The sequence below is a fragment of the Prionailurus bengalensis genome, chromosome D4 (genome assembly GCF_016509475.1).
Source record: "Prionailurus bengalensis isolate Pbe53 chromosome D4, Fcat_Pben_1.1_paternal_pri, whole genome shotgun sequence".
Taxonomy (NCBI): Eukaryota; Metazoa; Chordata; class Mammalia; order Carnivora; family Felidae; genus Prionailurus; species Prionailurus bengalensis.
The window spans coordinates 88,501,066-88,520,257 of NC_057359.1; the positions used below are offsets into that span (position 1 = coordinate 88,501,066).

The following is a 19,192-nucleotide window of genomic DNA, read 5'->3' on the forward strand; positions in this document are numbered from 1 at the left end:
GCACGCGCAAGAGCCAGGAGGCGGGAGGATGGTTAAAGCGGCTTGGAGGCAGTGGTCCCGGGGCAGATAGCCCTGAGGACGGCCTTCCTTCCTGCTGGGCCCTGAGCCCTGAACTCAGCCTTGAGCACGGACCCGCCCGTTACAGGTGCGGTGTGAGCGACGCCTGTTCATTTCTCACTTGGATGCAGGTTCCCCGGGGGAAAAAAAAACGAGCCTGGGAATGTGGCTCTGGTATCTGGGTGGGGCGTGGAGCAGGGGGACCCCATGATGTCCCCCCACCCCCCTCCTCCCGCCCTCCCAGTGTCTGTGGTAGTCAGAGCTCCAGGACCCCCGGCCCTTCTGGCGCTGTGGGTGGGGTTGCGCACCCAGGCTGTGGACCTGAGGGCTCTAAAAAGCTCTCCCCCGCCCGCCGCCCCAACTTTTTATTTTGAAAAATCCAGAGAAGCAATTGAGATGACAGCGCAGCGAGCACCGGTGTGTCCTTCATCTCGAGTTGCCGGTGTCGACGTTTTTGCCAGGGTTGGCTTCTCTTTCTGTGTGTGTGTTTCTGAACCTCGTCCCAGAAGCTGCCGGTATTGCCTCTAGATCCTTCAGGGCACATCTGCGATGAGAAGGGACATTCTCCCACATAACCTGGGTGTCACTCCTAAGCAGATCGGCTGCGAGCCCATCAGGGCATCTAATCCCCCCCCCCCCCCCACCAGTGGAGTTTCCCCAGCGCTCAGAATAAGGTTTGCTATTGCTGCTCGTTAACGCCAGATCCAGGACCCCATCCAGGCTTTGCGAGTTGCATTTGACGGCCTTGTCTCCTTTTCTGGAACAATCCCCTGCCTTGTTTTACCTTTCACGGCGGCCGACTTACTCAAGTGTCCCGGCCAGCTGTCTTGTAAGACTTGTCCCGCCTTCTGGATTTGTCTGCTGCGGTCCTCATGATTAGACTATTCTCATAGTCTATTAGAGTCTAAAAGCCTAATGGGTTGACTGTTTCTGGCAGGAGAACTCCGTGGGCACCACGTCCTTCCACAGCACCAGATCGGGGTTGGGGGGGGACACATGCTGTCGGCGCGTTTCCCCACTGGCGAGGCCAGGTTTGATCAAGGACGGTCATCTTCATGGTGATACTTTTGTTGTGTCTTAGAAAAGATACGACCAGCACACGTCACGGGTAATTTTCCGGCTGTTAGTGCTGAGGCTGAGGCTAGATGAGGCAGGTGAGTGAGCTGCGTTAGAGAAACGTCCCGAGTGAATCATCAGACAGGTGGTTAGGGAGGACTCGGGAAGGTGGTGCCGGGACGGCTGAGCTCCCGGAAACCCAGACAGAGTGGCCTCGGCATTGGGCGGACCTGGGCAGTGACATCCTGCCGTGCCTCCTTCTGGCCGTGGCCTTGGGTCCCTCCCTCGGGTCCCCGGCCCAGCTTCCTCGCCTGAACAGTGAGGTCCACCCTGGTCACCTCCAGGACTCCTGATCCTGGTGGAGGGGCCGGGGGCAGGTGGCTGGGCGCCCCGAGGGCTGCCTGATGCCCGCCCTACTCCAGACCCTCCATGGTGCCATCTGTTCCCTAAAGGTTAATTGGCTCCTTAAAGCATCAGCAGGGCCCATCGCCCCAAGCCCCCCAGCTCGCATCCCCTGGGGCTTGGCTGCCTGCCCGACAACCAGTGTTCTGTGTTGAGGACCATTCTGATGGGGGAGGGGCAGCTAACTCTGCCCCTCCCCCACCATAGCTGCTCCATCCTGGAGACAGGGGCGACGGGGGGCGGGGACTTCTGAGATAAGGGATATTCCAGGGGAGCCTCCTCGGGCCTTGTGAGGCCAGAGGCCAGCGCTGGGTCTGCTCCCCGGCTCCTGCCGTTCCTGTCATGTGATGCCGAGGTCACACGAGGTCAGGCAGCTCGTCGGCACCCATCCCCACTGTGCGCTCATCCCGGGCTCCGAGGGCCGTCGCGGCCCTGCCCTTTCCTGGCAAGGTGGCCTCGGGTGGCTTCAGGCCAAGTCCGCGGACTTGTCTCGAACCTCAGCCTTGTTCGGGAAAATGGAACCACCACGTGCCTGTGGGATTCTTGTGCAGGTAAAGAACACCAAGCCAGTTAAGTCTTTGCAACGGCCCGTTTTACAGATGAGGGAACTGAGGCCCAGAGAGAGGAAGGACTCCCCCCCCCCCCCCAAAGGACACAGGGCCAGAAAGCTGTGGCATTGGATTTGAATCCAGGCGGTCTCGTCTGGCTCCAGAGTGCAGACCCGGAAGCTCCCGCCTGTGCCCTGGTGGGTTTCCTGTGTCTCTCCAGGTTTGGGCTTTGCACATCATCCCCTCCCCGCCCCTGCCCCGCGCCCCCCCCCCCCCCCCCCCCACCAGGCGTGCGTGGCAGTCCAGGACAGCTCAGCTCGGGTTCGACCAAGGTCTGCTTCCCTCTCCACGCCCCCTCCCCTGCCTGACCCCCTTCCTTCCTTCCACCCTCTGCCCGAACTCTCTTGGAAAATTGCATTCTCTAACACCGGGTCTGGCCGGGCCAGGTAATCGGCACCTCCCGCCCTTGTCGTGCCGTCCATGCACCAGCTGTCGGCTCTGGGACGGGCGCCTGGGATTTGGGCTTGTGGGGGGAGGGCTCTGACAGCGGCCTCCAGGCTTCCCCGGGAGTCTGACCACCCGATTCCAGGCTGTGGGGCAGGCGGCCGAGCCGCACGCCCGAGTTCAGACCCTCACCCCATCACTTCAGGTCCCGGCCCCTTCGTGCCTCAGTTTCCCCATCTGGCGCCAGGGCAGAGCCACGCTGTCTTCCCTCGGCGCTGTGGTCAGGGCAGCTGAGCCAAAGCACGGAGGCCCGGCCCTGGCACAGAGCCGGGCTTCCAGCGGCCCCTTGGTATCTGGCGCTTCGTACAGGCTCCCTTGGAGCGGCTTTTGGAGAGCGGCCTCCTCGTGTCCAATCAGCCACAGCAATTCAGGGACACCCCCTTGGGCCTCCCTTCCCTTTTCCCTGGGAAGAGATAGCAGTTCCTTTTCTCAGCTGACCTCCCCCTAACACCCACTTTCCTGTCTGTCCCTTCCTTCCTTCCTTCCTTCCTTCCCTCCCTCCCTCCCTCCCTCCCTCCCTCCCTCCCTCCCTCCCTCCCTCCCTCCTTCCTTCCTTCCTTCCTTCCTTCCTTCCTTCCTTCCTTCCTTCCTTCCCTCCCTCCCTCCACAAGCCTGGACCGAGTCAGCGTCTGTGCCAGGGAATCAGGAGCTCTCACACCGGTTTTGATTGAATTCCCAGGACAGCTCCCCTGGCAGCTACCGTTCCTATTATTCCCGCTTTACAAATGAGGAAACTGAGGCACGGCTTGCTGGAGGCAGTCTCCCGTGGCCACCCCCAGGGAGAGTGAGTGCGGCCCTGGAGGTGGTTCGACGCGCGCATTCACTGATTGTAGGGAGAACGCTGGTTTTGCCTCCAACCCGAGCCAATGCAGTACTTTTCAGAAAACAAGAGATTTTTTTGTGTGTTTCATGGTTCAATAAAGAATGACTCTTTGGGCTTGGCTGGATGGTCGACCACATTATGTGGCTTGTCCCAGGTTTTCGTTCTGGGTGCTGTTCTCATACTGCCTGTAAAAGAAGCTGGGACCGACCGCTATAAGGAGCTGGAGGGGCAGGCCGAGGAGGGAGGGCGGGGAGGGGGTGCTCAGCCTTTCGGTCCTGGGATCCCCCCGCCTCCCGTACACAGACAGGGCAGCCGGGTGCCCTCTCTGACTCCGCTGCGCTGTGCCAGGTCTGCGAGGCGGGGAACAGCGTATCTTAAATGTTGGCCTGGGGGTGATGCTCCTCCCTGCACCCCTGCATGTGGGAGGCTGCTCTCGCCGGTCCTCGTGGACGCCCAGCGGGCGCCAGGAGGGATAGGCCAGGGTGGCTCCCGCGGGGGTGGCTGGACACGGAGCTCCTGACTGGGACCGGTCACCCCTGGGGCAAGCTCTTACTCAGAGCCGGCAGGTGCCCCAACGTGGGGGGCAGAGGCGCCGCGGGGCGGGCTGGGGAGGGCAGGAAGGGGGTCCCCCGGGGCAGCCCGTCCCCTGAGACACCTCCCAGAGCTAAAAGGCTGCTTCTCTTTTCTCTTGCAGTTACCGAGAAGGAAGTCCAGCAGTGGTGAGTGACTGCTTTTTCCCAAACTGTCGGCGGGGAGGCCTGGGGGCGTTGGCGCTGGCCTGATGGGACGGCAGTCTAGCTGCCCAGGACAGGGGCCCGCGGAGGGGCTTCTGAGAGTGGCTCAGCCACCATCCAAGGGGTTGGATTCCTCTGTTCCCAAGGGACTGACGGAAAGCCACTTGATCCGGGGCGGGGAGGGGTCGTTGGTGAGTCCTTGCTTTCTGCGGCATCTCTAAGGACCACGGGGCCCCGCTCACCAGAAACGAGTCAGGAGGCTGGGTCCCAGGCCTGGCTTTGTCACTAAATCGCTGGTGGCCGTGACGAGTCTCTTCCCGTTTCCGGGGTTCAGTCACCCCTTCTATTAAGTGATGGGTGAGACCGGACCAGGGATGGCCGATAGGTGCCCTCTTGGATGCCATCTCTAATCAATCCGTAGCGGCTGCCCAGAGTGCCAGGTTAAGAAGGATTCTGAGGCTGTGTGCAGTGGAGCAAATGGAAAGTATACCAGTGGGGGATTAATGCCAGCTTAGTGATGCCCGCCTGGGCTGGCGAGAGGGGAGTGGCATATTGTCTTATCACCTGTGGAACGTAGAGCTGACAGCCGAGGTCACACACTAAGGCAGACCTGAGGTCGGGGCAGGGCGTGGGGGGCGGTGAGGGAGGGGACGAGGCAAGCTTGGACAACTTCCAGAAAAGTCTGGCAGTTTAGAAATGGACTTGAGAATCCGGACTTGGCCTTTCCTATCCGAGTGACCTAGGGTGACTCTCTGAGCCTCAGTTTCCCCGTGTGTATGGCGGGAACGATAATGCACTCCGAAGACATTCCCTGCAAAGGTCGTGGCACGGGGCCCAGGGGACGATGGCCACTGCCAGTGGCCTTCTGCGCACCGTTCAGGGGGAGCCTAGAGATGTGCCCCCCCGCCCCCCATTCACAGCCAGGCCGTGAGAATCCCGGGCAGCTGTGCAGTGCAGGGCCAGCCTCCCCCAGGGGCCACTCCGTACAGCTCGCTGTCCCTGAGCCCAGGCTGCAGAGGGTGGGAGCTGTGGTTGACCTGCCCAACCCTGCCGGCCCCGCGCTGGACGCCCGGCCGGCTGTTCCCACAGGGGGAGCGGATGTGGGGGGAACAGCCGCCGCCACCTCCCTCCCGCCCCCCCCCCCCCCCTACATCCGAGGACCAACGCGTGGATCTGATCTGCCTCCGACCTCATTTTCACTTTCCTGCTTCCCCAGGGGAGCGTTCCAGAAAGGATCCTGCTTCTAGGTCTTTATCTCCAAGGCTTTCCCTTCCAGAACTCGCCTGCCCTTCCTTCCTTGGGCCTTTGTCTACCCCTATCTCCCTTCTAGAACTCCCCGCCCTTCTTGCCTACCTTCCTAGGCTCTCTGAGCTCTCTTCTCCCAAAGCTCACCTAAGTCACCTCCTCCAGGAAGCCTTCTGGGGTCCCCCATCTGTACATAATCTCCCTCCTTCCCACCTGGCAGCCAGAGGGGCTTTTGCCTAAACCCTCCCTGGAGCTCAGGTGAAGTGCATGCCTCCGGCATGGCTATGTGGGTATGAGAACTGGTTTGGGCTGGCCCTGTTGACCCCTCCAGTCTCACTGCAAACTCCTTTCGCCCTCTGGCCTGCCTGAATTGCTGTGTGTTCCCGAACCCACCTCGCCCTCTGGGGCTTCCTGACCTTTGCTCGGGCCGTCCCCCCTGTTGGGGACACGCCTCCCCCTCTTTGCTTGGCTCCTATCTCCCCACCCTCAAGGCTTCCTCCCTGAAACCCCTGGGCCCTCCGGTTAGCTTCGGGGCCCCCACCACAGCCGGGGACACAGCAGGTAGCATTCATTGCCTCTTTTCCTGGCCCTGAAGGCTGGCCCTGCCCTCTTCACGCCTGTGTCCCCAGAGCCTGGCCACAGTGGGTGCTCAGGCCCCAAGAAGCACACCCCATGTGCTTCCCAAACATGGCTCTTGACCCCTGGGAGCTGCCCTGGGGGCCGACACGGTTTATCGTCTTTATGGCAGCTGAGGAAACGAAACAGAGGTGCAGAGAAGGGCCGGGCAGGGAGGAGGGTGGGGTCTGTCCCCTGGCGCCACTGTGTGCCCTGCAAGCTCTCAGACGCGGGCTCATTTTCCTCCTCGCCGTCACCCAGAGGAGTGTGCCATCGTGGCATTTCCTAGACAAGGCCCCTGAGCCCCCCCCCCCCCAGGTCCTGCCCTGCTCACACCTGTGTTTCCCCCCGGGAACGCAGGGCCAGGTGGGCTCCAGAACCAGGGCGCTGGGCTTGAGTGCCCGTGCCCCGCATTCTGTTTGAGCAACCTTGAACAACTTCCTGGGCTTCTCGGTGCCTCAGTTTCCCCGCCTGGAAAATGAGGGTAATGATAGTCACGCTTTATAGGAATACCGCAGAGAGGAGGTGATCTGATTCACGTGAGACGTCCGGAACAGAGCCTCGTAACCTCCTCTCCGTTAGCGGTGTTGGTGATAATGCTGACGTCGTCACCAACTGTAACCCACGGAGCAATCCGGAGACTCAAGTCCCCCTGCTCGTTATGAAGACGGGGAAACTGAGGCCCAGGCAGACGGAATGACTTTTGCTCACTCGCCAAGCTGGTGTGTCAGCTGCCCCCTGCACAAGGGCTCGGCCACGGGAGAGAGTTCCAGGCACAGGGCTTAGCAAGCACAGAGGCTCAGTGGGATTAGGCTCCGTGCGTTTGAGAGCCCTGGAGGCTGGCCCGTGGAGAGCAGTTCTTGGGACTCCCGTGACAGAACTGGGGCCCGAGGCCTGGTGACACCCAGTCCCTGTGAGAAGGGGGTTCTCTCTAAAGAGCTTACAAAGACCAGAACGGATCTTGCTTTGCCGGAAAGTTCTGTGGGCCTCGAACACATGTCCTTTGGTTCATTTTGGTGGTGCCTTCGAGGTTAGGAGGTAGGTGAATCGGTGCCTTTCTCTGGCCCTCCTGGGCCAGCCCACTACCCACCCCACTGTTGTGTTCTAGAATGGCTCTATCCCTTGGGGCGAAGCTAGACCAGGGATGGTTAAACAGGGACACTCCTGCCACCACTCTCTCCACCCGTGCCCACAGCAGACATTGGTAATGGATCACAGATCCCGGCGCTCTGGGTCATCTCCTGCAGTGCCCAGGGCCATCAGTGTCCTTGTTGTGGGCACACAAAACGAATGCATGTTATTATCCCTCGATTGCCCCGAACGTCACTGGTTTGCTGGGGCCGTGGGTGGCCCACTGTTCCCTCTGTCTTTTGCTCAGGAAACAGGTAGGATCCCAAGCGCCCTGGTCCATCTTCAGAGGACCTTTGTCACCAAGCCCCCAGCCAGCACCTTCCTGTTCCAAACAGCTCTCAGGGCCCCCAACATCTGGGGAATGTGCCGATACCCTGCCCTCCCTGGGAAAACACGGGGTTCCCAGGCCTAGTCCACCCGGGGCAGCAAACAGTTTAGGGCTGGGCTGTCTGGGTGGGGGTGGGGAAGCAGGGGGAGGGGCATGCAGAGACCCGCAGGGCCACCGCAGACACTTCCTGTCCCACCTGCAAAGTGCCTGCACGGATCCAGCCAGGACAGCGGCTCCGGCTTCCTTCAGTCTGTCTGTCTCTCTACACCCCACCCTCTCACTTAAAGCCCCTTAGGGCCTCCCACCGCACTCGAAATAAAGCCCCAACCCCTTCCCTGGCCCTTGGGGCTCCCCAGGGTCTCTCACCCCACCTTCTCCCCCGGCCTCACCGGGCACTTGCTACACTTCCTGTCCATCAGCCACACCAAACTCTTCCTACCTCAGAGCCGCCGTCCTTGCTGTTCCCTCTGCCCCCAGATCTTGGCGTCTCTTCGGAGAGGCCCGCACTGACCACCGAGTCCCTGTTTCTCCAGCATTCTACAGGATCACCTTGTTTTGTGCTGACTTTCAGCAGCCGCTATGCAGCGAGAGAACCCAGGGCCAGGCTTTTTTTTTAAGTTTATTTCTTCATTTTCAGAGAGAGAAAGAGACCGTGAGCAGGGGAAGGGCAGAGAGGCTCTGCCCAGCACAGAGCCTGATGTGAGGCTCGATCTCACAACTGTGAGATCACGACCTGAGCCGAAACCAAGAATCAGAGGCTTAACTGACTGAGCCACCCAGGCGCCCCTAAAGATTTTATTTTATTTTTATTTTTTAATTTTTTTTAAACGTTTCTTTATTTTTGAGACAGAGCATGAACAGGGGAGGAGCAGAGAGAGAGGGAGACACAGAATCTGAAACAGGCTCCAGGCTCCGAGCTGTCAGCACAGAGCCCGACGCGGGGCTCGAACTCACGGACCGTGAGATCATGACCTGAGCCGAAGTCGGACGCTTAACCGACCGAGCCACCCAGACGCCCCCAAGATTTTATTTTTTAAGTAATCTCTCTGCCCAGTATGGGACTTGAACTCACAACCCCGAGGTCTAGAATCGCACGCTTCACCCGCGGAGCCAGCCGGGTGCCCCAAGGCCCAGGGCTCAAAAGTGATTGTGTGATGGGCCCTGGGCCGGCCAAGGAGAGGAAACAGAGCCGAGAGTGGCACTCGACCTCAGCGCCGGTCGGGCCCAGGTTGTCAGGAGCACGGGCCAGGCCACAGCAACGGGGTGGCCGGACCAGCGTCCTCTGGGCCCTCAGCCGGCACCAGGTTCCCGCTGCCCTCGGGGTCAACTCTGCACAGCCCTGCGCTGCTGTGCCGCGATCTGTACTTGGAGGGAGGGGTCGGAGGCTGAGCGGTGAGGCCAGTGTCAGGGTCCACGGCCAGCCTGGGTCCCTGCCCCTTGCTCTCGACCGCCTCCGTTCCCTGAGCATGATTTGTCCCCGTGGACGATCAGGAACCGCACTGGGGGCTAAGAACCCGCAGGGGGTCCCGGGCCCTTCCAGATGATTGTGAAATTGCAGCCCCTCGGAGAGCAGAGAGGCAGCAGGGCACACATCACCTCCCCCCCCGCCCCCCCAGCCCAGCCCCAGGCCCTGACGGACAGCACAAGACGGGAGGGAAGCCGGCTGGAAGCTGGCGGTAGGTGCGTGGGTACCTTGGGTGCCAGCATCGTGGGTTGCGGTAGCTTTTTCTCTCGCATTTTCTATTTTCCAAATTTTTCCAAGAAACTAAAGCTCCGGAGGGCAGAGACGCTGGGCCCAGGTGGCCCAGGGCTGGGTGTATGTATGTGGAGTCTGGGTCCAGCCCTTTCCACCTCCGTGGCTCAGGCCGTGGGGGCTCAATCCTGCCGGCTCTTGCCTGGGCAGTCCCCCCAAAGCCGAAGACAGCGGGGGGCTGGTGGGGGAGGAGAGCAAGGAGGAGAGACGTCATCCTCAGGGGGTGCTGGGACCGGGGTGCCAACAGGAGGGGTTGTTTGCAAAGATCACGGGCGCCGCGGAGACAGCTGGGGCTCGGGGCTGATTGCCGCTGGGGGTGACGCTTCGTCGTTAACCCACCTGTTCCCTGCCTTTCCCACGACAGCGGGCAGCGCTGTACCCTGGACAGGGAGGGACGGGCATGCAGGGAGTTGCGGCCAGCCTCCCACAGGGCCAAGTTCATGGCAAGTGAGAGCAGTGAGTTCGGAAAGTCCCAGCAGCCTGGGGCCTTCGGGTCTCGCTCGGGGGTCGCAGAGAACAGGAAGCTGAATGGGAAAGGGATCCCCGTGTCAGGGCGAGCAGTCAGTCATTCATTCATTCCTTCCTTCACTCACTCACTCAGTCGTTTGTTTAGCACCTACTAGGTGCCAGGCCAGTGCTGGGCGGGGGGGGGGGGGGGTGTGCTGGAGGCAGCTGGGACTGAAGGAGAGTCCCCAAGGGGACACAGGCGTTGGCCCAGGCTGGTGGCGCTGGGGAAGTGTTTTTGTTAAGTGACACGCAGCCTCCCTCGCTCTATGAAATGACACGTTTCTTTTTTTCCCTTTCCCTTTCAAAGAAGCGTAAGAATGCAGTTGTCACATCTGCGACTCTCTCTTTTCGTCCCCGCCCTGTGTCGAAGAGCTGGCCCCCAAACACAGCCAACCCTGTCAGACACCCTTGTGGCCAGAAGCTGCCCGCACGGCGTTCGGGGACGGTGCCTGTCTCCCAGGCTCAGTCCCGTAGCTTTCCGTCTGATTCCCAGAGGGGTCCCTGGCCCCCAGAGAGTTAAGAGCCCTGTTCTCGAACACGATTTCAAGACTAGTGACAGGTACAGAGAGAATTGGTTTAATGAAATGTCTTCTTCGTACGTCCGTAAAAAGAAACGAAATAGCATCCACAAGTCCTGGTAACTAAGAATGGTTAGAAAAAGGCAAACCTAGGTGGAGGTGTGATGGTAGTTTGGTTCGGTTTTTATTTTTTTTATTATTTGTTTAACGTTTATTTCTTTTTGAGAGAGAGAGAGGGAGGGGCAGGGAGAGAGGGAGACAGAGAATCCCAAGCAGGCTCCACACTGTCAGCGTGGAGCCCGAACTGGGGCTCGAACCCACGAACTGTGAGATCGTGACCTGAGCCGAAGTCAGATGCTTAACCGTCAGAGCCACCCAGGTGCCCGCCCCCCCCCCCCAATAACTTGTAAAAAGTCGCTCATTTTTTGGTGGATAACGGCCGATCGATATCATGCTTCACCGATGTATCTGGATATAAACAACTCTTAGTATCTCCGATTTGTCGTGTTACAGCCGACACATGTTGCTACAACACGTGTTGTGTTTCAGCCGACCGTACCTGTGTTTGATATTTTTATGCCTGATCTAGAACATTCTGTAATACTTTTAATTACATTTTTTTTTTAACGCGGTGAGATACACACAATGTGAAATTTACTGGCCTAACCGTTAAGGGCCTCCCTGTATGTGCCCCGGGCTAAGTGGCTGGATGCGACAGGCGCATCAGGGGTCTTTGGTCTGTCAACTCCCCCTTGGGACGGCTGGCTGCTCCGGGCAGCCGGGGCAGGGATGGTGGTGGGATCCAGCCAGGCCTGATGGGGAAGCCTGAGCTCTTCCTTGTGTTGTGTTTACACTCCAACACAAAAATTTAACTTCTTGGGGCGCCTGGGTGGCGCAGTCGGTTGAGCGTCCGACTTCAGCCAGGTCGCGGTCCGTGAGTTCGAGCCCCGCGTCAGGCTCTGGGCTGATGGCTCGGAGCCTGGAGCCTGTTTCTGATTCTGTGTCTCCCTCTCTCTCTGCCCCTCGCCCATTCATGCTCTGTCTCTCTCTGTCCCAAAAATAAATAAACGTTGGAAAAAAATTAAAAAAAAAAATTTAACTTCTTTATATTACAGAATCCCTGCGTGCTCCGTACGACCAAAGGGAACCATGAGCACAGAGCTTAGTCATAATAAGTACAAGACAAAGATGGGTCCCCAACTCCTTTCTGCCCCACGTGTGGGGCCCTTGTCTGAGGCGGGTGGCCAGTCACAGTGGGTTTTTGCACGGTGGGCCCCCAGGGCCGTCCGTCCTCGACGGTGCCTGGGGATTCTGGGGCTGGGCCCCAAGATCCTGCCCTGAGGTCCTGCCTGGGCTGGGCACCCCTGGTTGCCAGTTGGTGGAGGTAACTGACAGCAGCACAGGTTTTGTGTCTCCCCCTCCATCGGGCCTGACGTGTGCCGGCGGGAACGCCGGGACCGCTGTGGCTTCCACCCTGGGCCTGGAAGCAAACAGAAGGCACCAAGGAAAGCAGGCCAACTGAGCGCGTCGGGCCTCGAAGGGCAGGATGCCCCATCCCGGCCCCCTCCCCCCATCCGACGCAAGCCCGGACGTGTGGCAGAGGGCTCTAGCGCCGGCTGCCTCATTTGCTGGCTGTGCGACTCCATGTAGCATTTACTGAGCACCTACTGTGTGCCAGGCACGGTGCTGGGCCCCGCAGACTCAGGGCCGGGTGAGGAGGCGTGGTCCCTGTCTCGATGGCCGTGTAACCGCCGCATGGGTCGCACGAGCCAGTCACCAGGCACAGCTGTACGAGGCGCCACCGAGGCCCGGGCCAGGGGCAGGGGGCTGGGAGTATGGCTCCGTCCGCGGTGGCCAGAGAGGGCTTCTCTAAGGGACACGCCGAAACCAAGAATGAAAGGGTAAGTGGGAGTCAGCAGGGGAGGGAGGGGAAGAGTGGGCTGAGCAGAAAGTGTCCTGAGTGAAGGCCCTGTGCCTGGGCCGGACGGAACCTTCCCCAGCCTCCATTTCCCCATCCGCAAAGTGGGCATAATAGTCCTTGCCTCCTGGGCTCCGTGGGACCATTGCGTGAAATTGTGCCTGGGAAGCACATAGCCGTATGCCTGGCTGTCAGTTGTTTTGCAGAATCACAGACACCGGGAGGGCAGACGCTTGTGTAGACCCCCTCAAGTTCATGGGCTTCCCACAGGCCATCTAGTTCGGTATTTCTCCGCTGGAGTGGTTCTGCTCCCGGGGGGATACGGGGCCTTGTCTGGGGACACTTTTGGTCGTCCTCACTTGGGAGCAGGTGCTACGGACACCTAGCAGACGGAGGCCTACGTCGTACGGTGCGCAGAATCACCCAACCCCCCGCAAGAATCACCCAACCCCAAATGTCAGTGGTGCTGGGGTGGAGAAACCCTGAGCTGGTCTAAGCCACTTATATACCAGCAGGGGACCTGAGGGGCACTGCAGGGGAGGGGTACACGGGACTGGCATACAAGGCCCTGGCCTCCTGGAACGGGTTTTCTGGTGGCAGCATGTCTCAAGGGGGAGGCGGGGGGGTGGGGGGCCCGGGCCTGTCGGAACCTGAGGCCGGGGGCCCTGGGTGGGGGCTGGAGTCACGTCTCTCAGTGACCTTGGAGCCGTGACGGCTCACAGGATGGGGTGACCGGGGTGTCTGGGGCAGCAGATCCCCCCCCATCTCTGCTCTGGCGAGGCAGGGTGCCCCCAACCTTCCCACGACGAACAGCGCTGCGCAGCGTTTGGGGAAGCAGGGCTCCAGCATGCGTTTGCACGGGGCGGTTTCTGCCTGGCCGGAGCTCTGATCCTGCTGCTAACTTAACCGTGTGACCCTGAGCCGGTCTGTCTCCCTCTCTGGGCCCCCTGCCAATCCACCGAGGGCTGGGAGCCCATCAGTGGTTCTCTTGCCGTCTGCAGGAAGCTCTCAAGTGCTGGCCAGGGTCCTCGGGGCTTAGGAAGAAGGCACTGGATAGCTGGGTCTCACTCCGTCCTTGTCTGGCAGTTTGTGCGTTCATGTGTTCGTCCGTCCATCCATCCATCCATCCATCCATCCATCCATCCATCCATCTCCTTGGACACACATTTACTGAGGGGGTAAGGGAGCAGAGGAACCTGTCAGGCTCTGGGGCAGGCGGGGGTGGGGGGCCCTGGCCAGCATTCCCGGAAGCGACGTCAAAGCTGGGACGAGGTAGGTGAGTGGCTGAGCCCAGCGAAGAGAAAAAAGATGTGTTCTGCGGCCAGAGGGGCCTATGGGTACCAAGGCCTGGAGGCCGGAGATAGTATGGCACGTTCTAGAAAGTGTGGCTGGGTGTGGAATATGGAGGTGGTTGGCAAGAGGAGGCTGGGCCCGGGGTTGCTTCCTGGGGATGGGCTTCCTGGGGCCCTCTGCAGGGGTACCTGGACGGTCCCCCTACCCCAGAAAGGCTCCCCACGGAGGCTGGCCTCCCCGCGTCCCCGCCTGCCCCCAGCTATCACTGCAGGGCCCCCACTGCAGCTGCTCTCAGCGCTGGGGGTTCCTGCAGCCAAGCAAACCGCCCCCCCCCACTCAGGAGCCACCCGCAGGGACCCTCTAGGAGCGGCTTTTGTCTTCTCTCCATTGTTTTTAACAGGCTTTCAGGATCACTTAAATACCACACATCCATCGTGGGGCAGTGAGAAGCCTGCGGGGGGGCCCCCATCCCGCCCCTGAGTGATCTGGTGGCTGGAGCGTGCCCCCGCACGGCCCCCAGACGGGCACCAGGCCCGTCCCCTCCTCCTGCCCAGGGACCTGTCTTGGCCAGGAGGCCTGGAGTCACGGATCAGGTCTTGTCCCTAAAACGCCCCTTCTCCCTGGCCGTGCGTCCTGCCCGGGTATGAAGTTGGGGCCCAGAGCACGCAGCTGGGGAGGAGGCTTTAGGGGAGGGTCCTGCGGGAGGCCGGGTCCCTTCCTGGTACCTGCGGTGGGAGGGGCACCCGACCTCTTGCCTCCGCGCCTTCATCGGTGAACCCCGCATCGCTGAACCCACCGCGCAGGGCTGGGGTGGTGACTGAGGGAGGAACGGCCGCTGAAGGCTGAGCTCAGCGCCCAGCATGGGGCAGAGGGCGAGATGGGGCAGCCGTCCCATTCCTGAGCAGGGACCTGGCCTCCCTGGGCCTCTGCTCCCTGCAGGTGTCGGGTGGGAGATGGGGAGGGGCGCGGAGGCCTGGCCTCCTTCACGGCCTCCCGCTGGCTGTGGGCGTCCACCCTGGCCCGACCCCCCTCCCCCGTTCCATCTACCCGCCTCCCCCTCACCCAGCAACCCCCATCCTGTTAACATCTGGCATCCGTCGTGCAGGCTGACGATCCCCGAGTGTCCTGTGGGTCCCTTTAGGTCCTTGTATGTGCAGCACCCACCCAGGCCCCTCAGATTGTGCCCTGTGGGTGGGAGGGCAGCGGCCTCTCCACCTGCGACCTCTATGAATGGGCCCCCGCCACGGCGCCACTTCCCAGGGCCGGGCACAGGGTGCCCGGAGTCCTCTCCCTAGACATGAGGGGAGAAGGGCGCCTTCACAAGGGTCTCAGGATGGAGCAGTGGGGCAGGTGGGAGTCTCGGCGACCCCGTGGCTCGGAGCAACTGGCCTCAGCCCCGGTCTGGGTTGCGAGGACGTGCAAGTCGGCCCCTCCGGAGCCTCAGCTTCCTCATCCCCCAAATGGGCTTCCTCGCAGGCTCGCTCGCTGGCCGTCGTGGGCGTTCCGGGAGAGTGGGTTTGCAGAGAGTGGCCCAGCGAGGTAAGGGCTGGGAACAGAGAATAGCTGATGCCCTGCTGGCTTCCCTTGGTGCTAGGAATCTTCCTCCTCCAAGGAATCCTCCTCCAGCTGCGTTGCTAAGCTACACCCAGGCGCCGACTCACCAACTGGTTTACGACAGCCCGTCTGAGTTCATAATACAAAAGATCATGCTACTGATGGCTTTTTTTGTGCCCAGCCCTATGTTAAGGATGCTACGTCATCCTCTCATCTGAGGCCGACAAGACAGACGTGGCAGCCGTCCCTTTTTAGGGACGAGGAGACTGAGGCTCAGGGGGGTAAAGACACTTGGCCACGGTTGCACAGCCAGCAAATGGCAAAGCCGGGGTTTGGGCTCCAGAGCCGTGCGGCGGTCTGCTGGCTGCTTAGCTGCAGAATCCTGGGCCGGGCGCTGGGAATACAGCGGGGGAACAAACCAGGGTGCCCTCTGAGCTTGCTGCCCCGCTCCTGTGTCTCTTAGCACGGATCCCCGGGAACAGACGTGGGGGAGAGGGGGTGTGCGTAATGGGGGGCGGGGTGCAAGCATGTGGGAGGAGCCAGCTGCTGGCCCCATATGGTGGCTCTGCCCACCAGCGGTACCACCGGCACCGCCAGCCTGCCCCCGCTCTGTGGTGCCAGGAGGGGCTCAGCGGAGACGGTGGGGAGGCAGGGGTGCCCCGGTGTAAGAGCGTGACTTTAGGGGAGCTCGTTCGGGTGAGTTTTGTTTCAGCCCCGCTGTGTGGAGTGCAGGGCTGCGGGGGTAGGGGGGTGGCAGGTGCTCTGTGCACGGTGTGCAGGTTAATTCTCACGGCGACTCTTATCCCCCTGGTACGGACGAGGCTCAGAGAGGTGCCGTCACCCGTCCCAGGTCACGCAGCTAGCCAGAGGCAGAGGGGGGATGAGCCTGTGCTGCGCAGTGTCCAGGCCTGTGCGCCCCCCCCCCCCCCCACGTGGCACTGTCTCCCTGAACAGCATTCACAGCCTTCCGGGGACGCTGGCAGGTGGGTGGGTGATGCTGGCGCCTCTTTGACCCTCTCTCGCCCCGTCTGCCGCCTCCAGGTACAAAGGCTTCATCAAGGACTGCCCCAGCGGGCAGCTGGATGCCGCAGGCTTCCAGAAAATCTACAAGCAATTCTTCCCATTCGGAGATCCCACCAAGTTTGCTACGTTTGTTTTCAACGTCTTTGATGAAAACAAGGTGAGCCGGAGATTGACCGGGCCTGCGCTGGGGGGGGGGAGGGGTGCTCAGCTTCCCCTCCTCCTCTTCCCCCTCCCCTCCCCTCCTCTCCCCCCCTCCCCCCCCCCCACCCCGCTCGGTTCCCGCAGGCACCCGCAGCGTCTCCACACCCACACTCCGCTGCCGATGTTCCCTTCTGGAGGAGGAACACACATACGTGTGCACACGCGCGCGCACACACACACAAACGCGCTGACGCACGCACATGCACACCAATGCGCGCGCGTGTCCCGGGCACACGCACTTCCACCTGCGCCGCACGGAGACGGGTACGCACGCCCGTACCGCGCACGCGCGCACGTACACACAGACGCACACGCACACGCACGCACGCCTTGCCCTTGCTCACGCGAGCCGAAAATGCAGATCCCTGCAGGGACCGTAGCAGGATTTAGAGCCGCAGCGGACACTTACTGAATGTTTACCGCGTGCTCAGCTTTTCCCGTGGATCGTTTTGAGTGAGGTTTTACAACCAAGCACCTCTGGGGCACGTCCTTTGAATACCCCCGTTTTGCAGATGGGGAAACTGAGGCTCTGAGCAGCATACAGCGTGGGATCTTTTGTGCCTGGCTCCTTTCGCGGAGCGTCATGTTTTCAAGGCTTCTCTGTGCCGGGAGCGTGTGTCCCCTCCCGGCGATGGCCGTGCTGACCTGTGGCGTATCCGCTGTGGGGCGCCCGCCGTCCTCGGCACCCTGGCCCACGCCTGCATTTTTCCAGGCTCCCTCCTGTTCATGGGGCACTTACCGGAACTCGATTTCACACTCTGGACCTCGGGCCCTCGGATGGTTTCCGTTCTGTCGTGCCCTGGCTTTCTCCCCCAGGTGCCCTCAGGCTGACAGTCACACTGCTTGGCCCTGGGAAGAGCTCTGCCCTCTCCGGGCCTCAGTTTCCCTATTGGCAAAACAAACAGGATTAAACAGTTGAGGGCCCTGCGCTCCTCAGAAGCCTCTGAGCCTGTAGTTTGAAGCGAGAAGGGGTTTCCAGACTCTTGCCCAGAGAGGGTGTGTGTGTGTGTGTGTGTGTGTGTTAGTGATGACTCTGGCTCTTTCTCCCATCACATGTGGGGTTGGGCTCTGCCTTGAGCCTCAGTCCTTCTTCTGTCCTTCCTACCTGACCTGACCCATCTGTAATCGTCCCCCGCTCCCCGCATCCCTTGTCCCTTCTCCCCCACCCTCCCCGTTTGGGTGTCCCTTAGCCGTGGGGTATTTGGTACCTGCCACTGCCCATCAGGCGCCCGAGGTCAAGCCTGACGGGTGACCCGGTGCTGACTGCGGCCGCCCCACCCCTCTCTCCTGTCAGGACGGGCGGATTGAATTCTCCGAGTTCATCCAGGCACTGTCGGTGACCTCGAGGGGCACCCTGGACGAGAAGCTGCGGTGTAAGTCCTGTCCCCGGGTTCCGTCAGGCGCACACTGGCTGGTCCCAGGCTGGAGGGAAGCCAAAGAAGCGGGCCAGGCCGTCTGTCCAGGGCTGAGAGAGCGGCACAGATGTCCTGCCTTTCCAGGTCAAGGGAACTTTCCTGAAGGTGGCCGTGTAGGAGGAACGTGGCTTAGCGAGGCACGGTGGACAGACGGGGCAGGCAACAGGTGCAGACACGGGCCACGGGCAGCTTAGCGTCGAGTTAAAAGGCCCGATGCCAGCGCTGGCCGCACCCCTTGGGAATTCACTGTTTTGACGACTGGTCTCACTTATTCACTTCATTCACCCATTCACCCAACAGATACCAGCCCAACACGGCCATGTGTGTGGGCCAGGAGGCGGGGACTCCACGGGGGAATCCGATAGGCAGGCACCTGCTCTCACCAGTGTCAGTCTGGCATGGGGACTTTATTTTTAAAAATCCCATAAAACTGCAGCTGAGGCAGGAAGGAGTGGGTGAGCCGACAGGAGAGGAACTGTTAAGAGTCAGGGGCTGAGGGACGCCTGGGTGGCTCAGTCGGTGAAGCGGCCGACTTCGGCTCGGGTCACGATCTCGTGGTCTGTGAGTTCGAGCCCCACGTGGGGCTCTGTGCTGACAGCTCGGAGCCTGGAGCCTGCTTGGGATTCTGTGTCTCCCTCTCTCTCTGCCCCTCCCCCGCTCATGCTCTGTCTCTCTCTCTCTCTCTCTCTCTCCAAAAGAAATAAACATTAAAAATTTTTTTAAAAAAGATCAGGGGCTGAGCTGGGGCCAGGGGAGAGCTGGCCGGGGTGGGAGGAGGGGAGAGGGTTGCAGGCAGGGGAAGAGCATGTCCGAGGCCCCAGGGGGGAGAGAGTTCCAAGCTGGAACACGGGGTGCAAAAGGGAGTCTGGAGAGAGGATGGGAACAGCTGAGCCAGAACTCCCTGCTCTCCTGGACCTTGACACTGCGTTGCGTTGGTAACAAGAAATGCCTGCAGTTTCTTTCTCTTTTTTTTTTTTTTTTTTAGGAATAAAGGAGGATTTTATTCATGTAAAAGCTATACCCCGCCCCCATCCTGGGGGTATTATTTGATTTTCTGAGTCAACCATAGCAGGAAGCTGCATGATTGTGGATGGGCCGTGGGTGGAGAGGAGGGCGCGTCATTAGGGGGTCCTCCTGGTCCCTACCCCACTCCGCCCCGGCCTCAGCCTCCACTCTGGCAGACCCAGAGCCCCCTTCCTTTCTACTTTTGGTTTCTTTCTTTCCTTCTTTTTTTTTTTTTCTTTTTTTTTTAGTTTATTTATTTATTTGAAAGAGAAAGATAGAGAACAAGCAGGGGAGGGGCAGAGAACGGGAGACAGAAGATCCGAAGAGGGCTCGGCGCTGACAGCAGAGAGCCTGATGTGGGGCTTGAACTCACTCACGGAACCATTTAATTGTGGCCTGAGCGGAAGTCAGAAGCTTAGCCGGCTGAGCCACCCAGGCGCCCCTGGTTTCTTTTTTGTTCTTAAACCCTAGTTGAAATGGTGTGTATGTCAGTGTGCGTGTGTCTGTCCGTCCATCCGTTTGTCCTGATGTGAATCCTCGTGGCCGATGAGTCTTGGGGCCC

The 19,192-nt window shown here is 60.6% G+C and overlaps 1 protein-coding gene across 1 annotated transcript in view; it reads left to right on the plus strand.

Moving 5' to 3' along the window:
- Positions 1-19,192, plus strand: part of NCS1 (neuronal calcium sensor 1) — a 51,031-nt gene that overhangs the window by 19,135 nt on the left and 12,704 nt on the right. Inside the window, exons 2-4 of the mRNA XM_043566464.1 lie at positions 4,085-4,109; positions 16,028-16,166; positions 17,505-17,583. Of these exons, the coding sequence (XP_043422399.1) occupies positions 4,085-4,109; positions 16,028-16,166; positions 17,505-17,583 (243 nt within the window). The remainder of the gene's footprint in view (positions 1-4,084; positions 4,110-16,027; positions 16,167-17,504; positions 17,584-19,192) is intronic.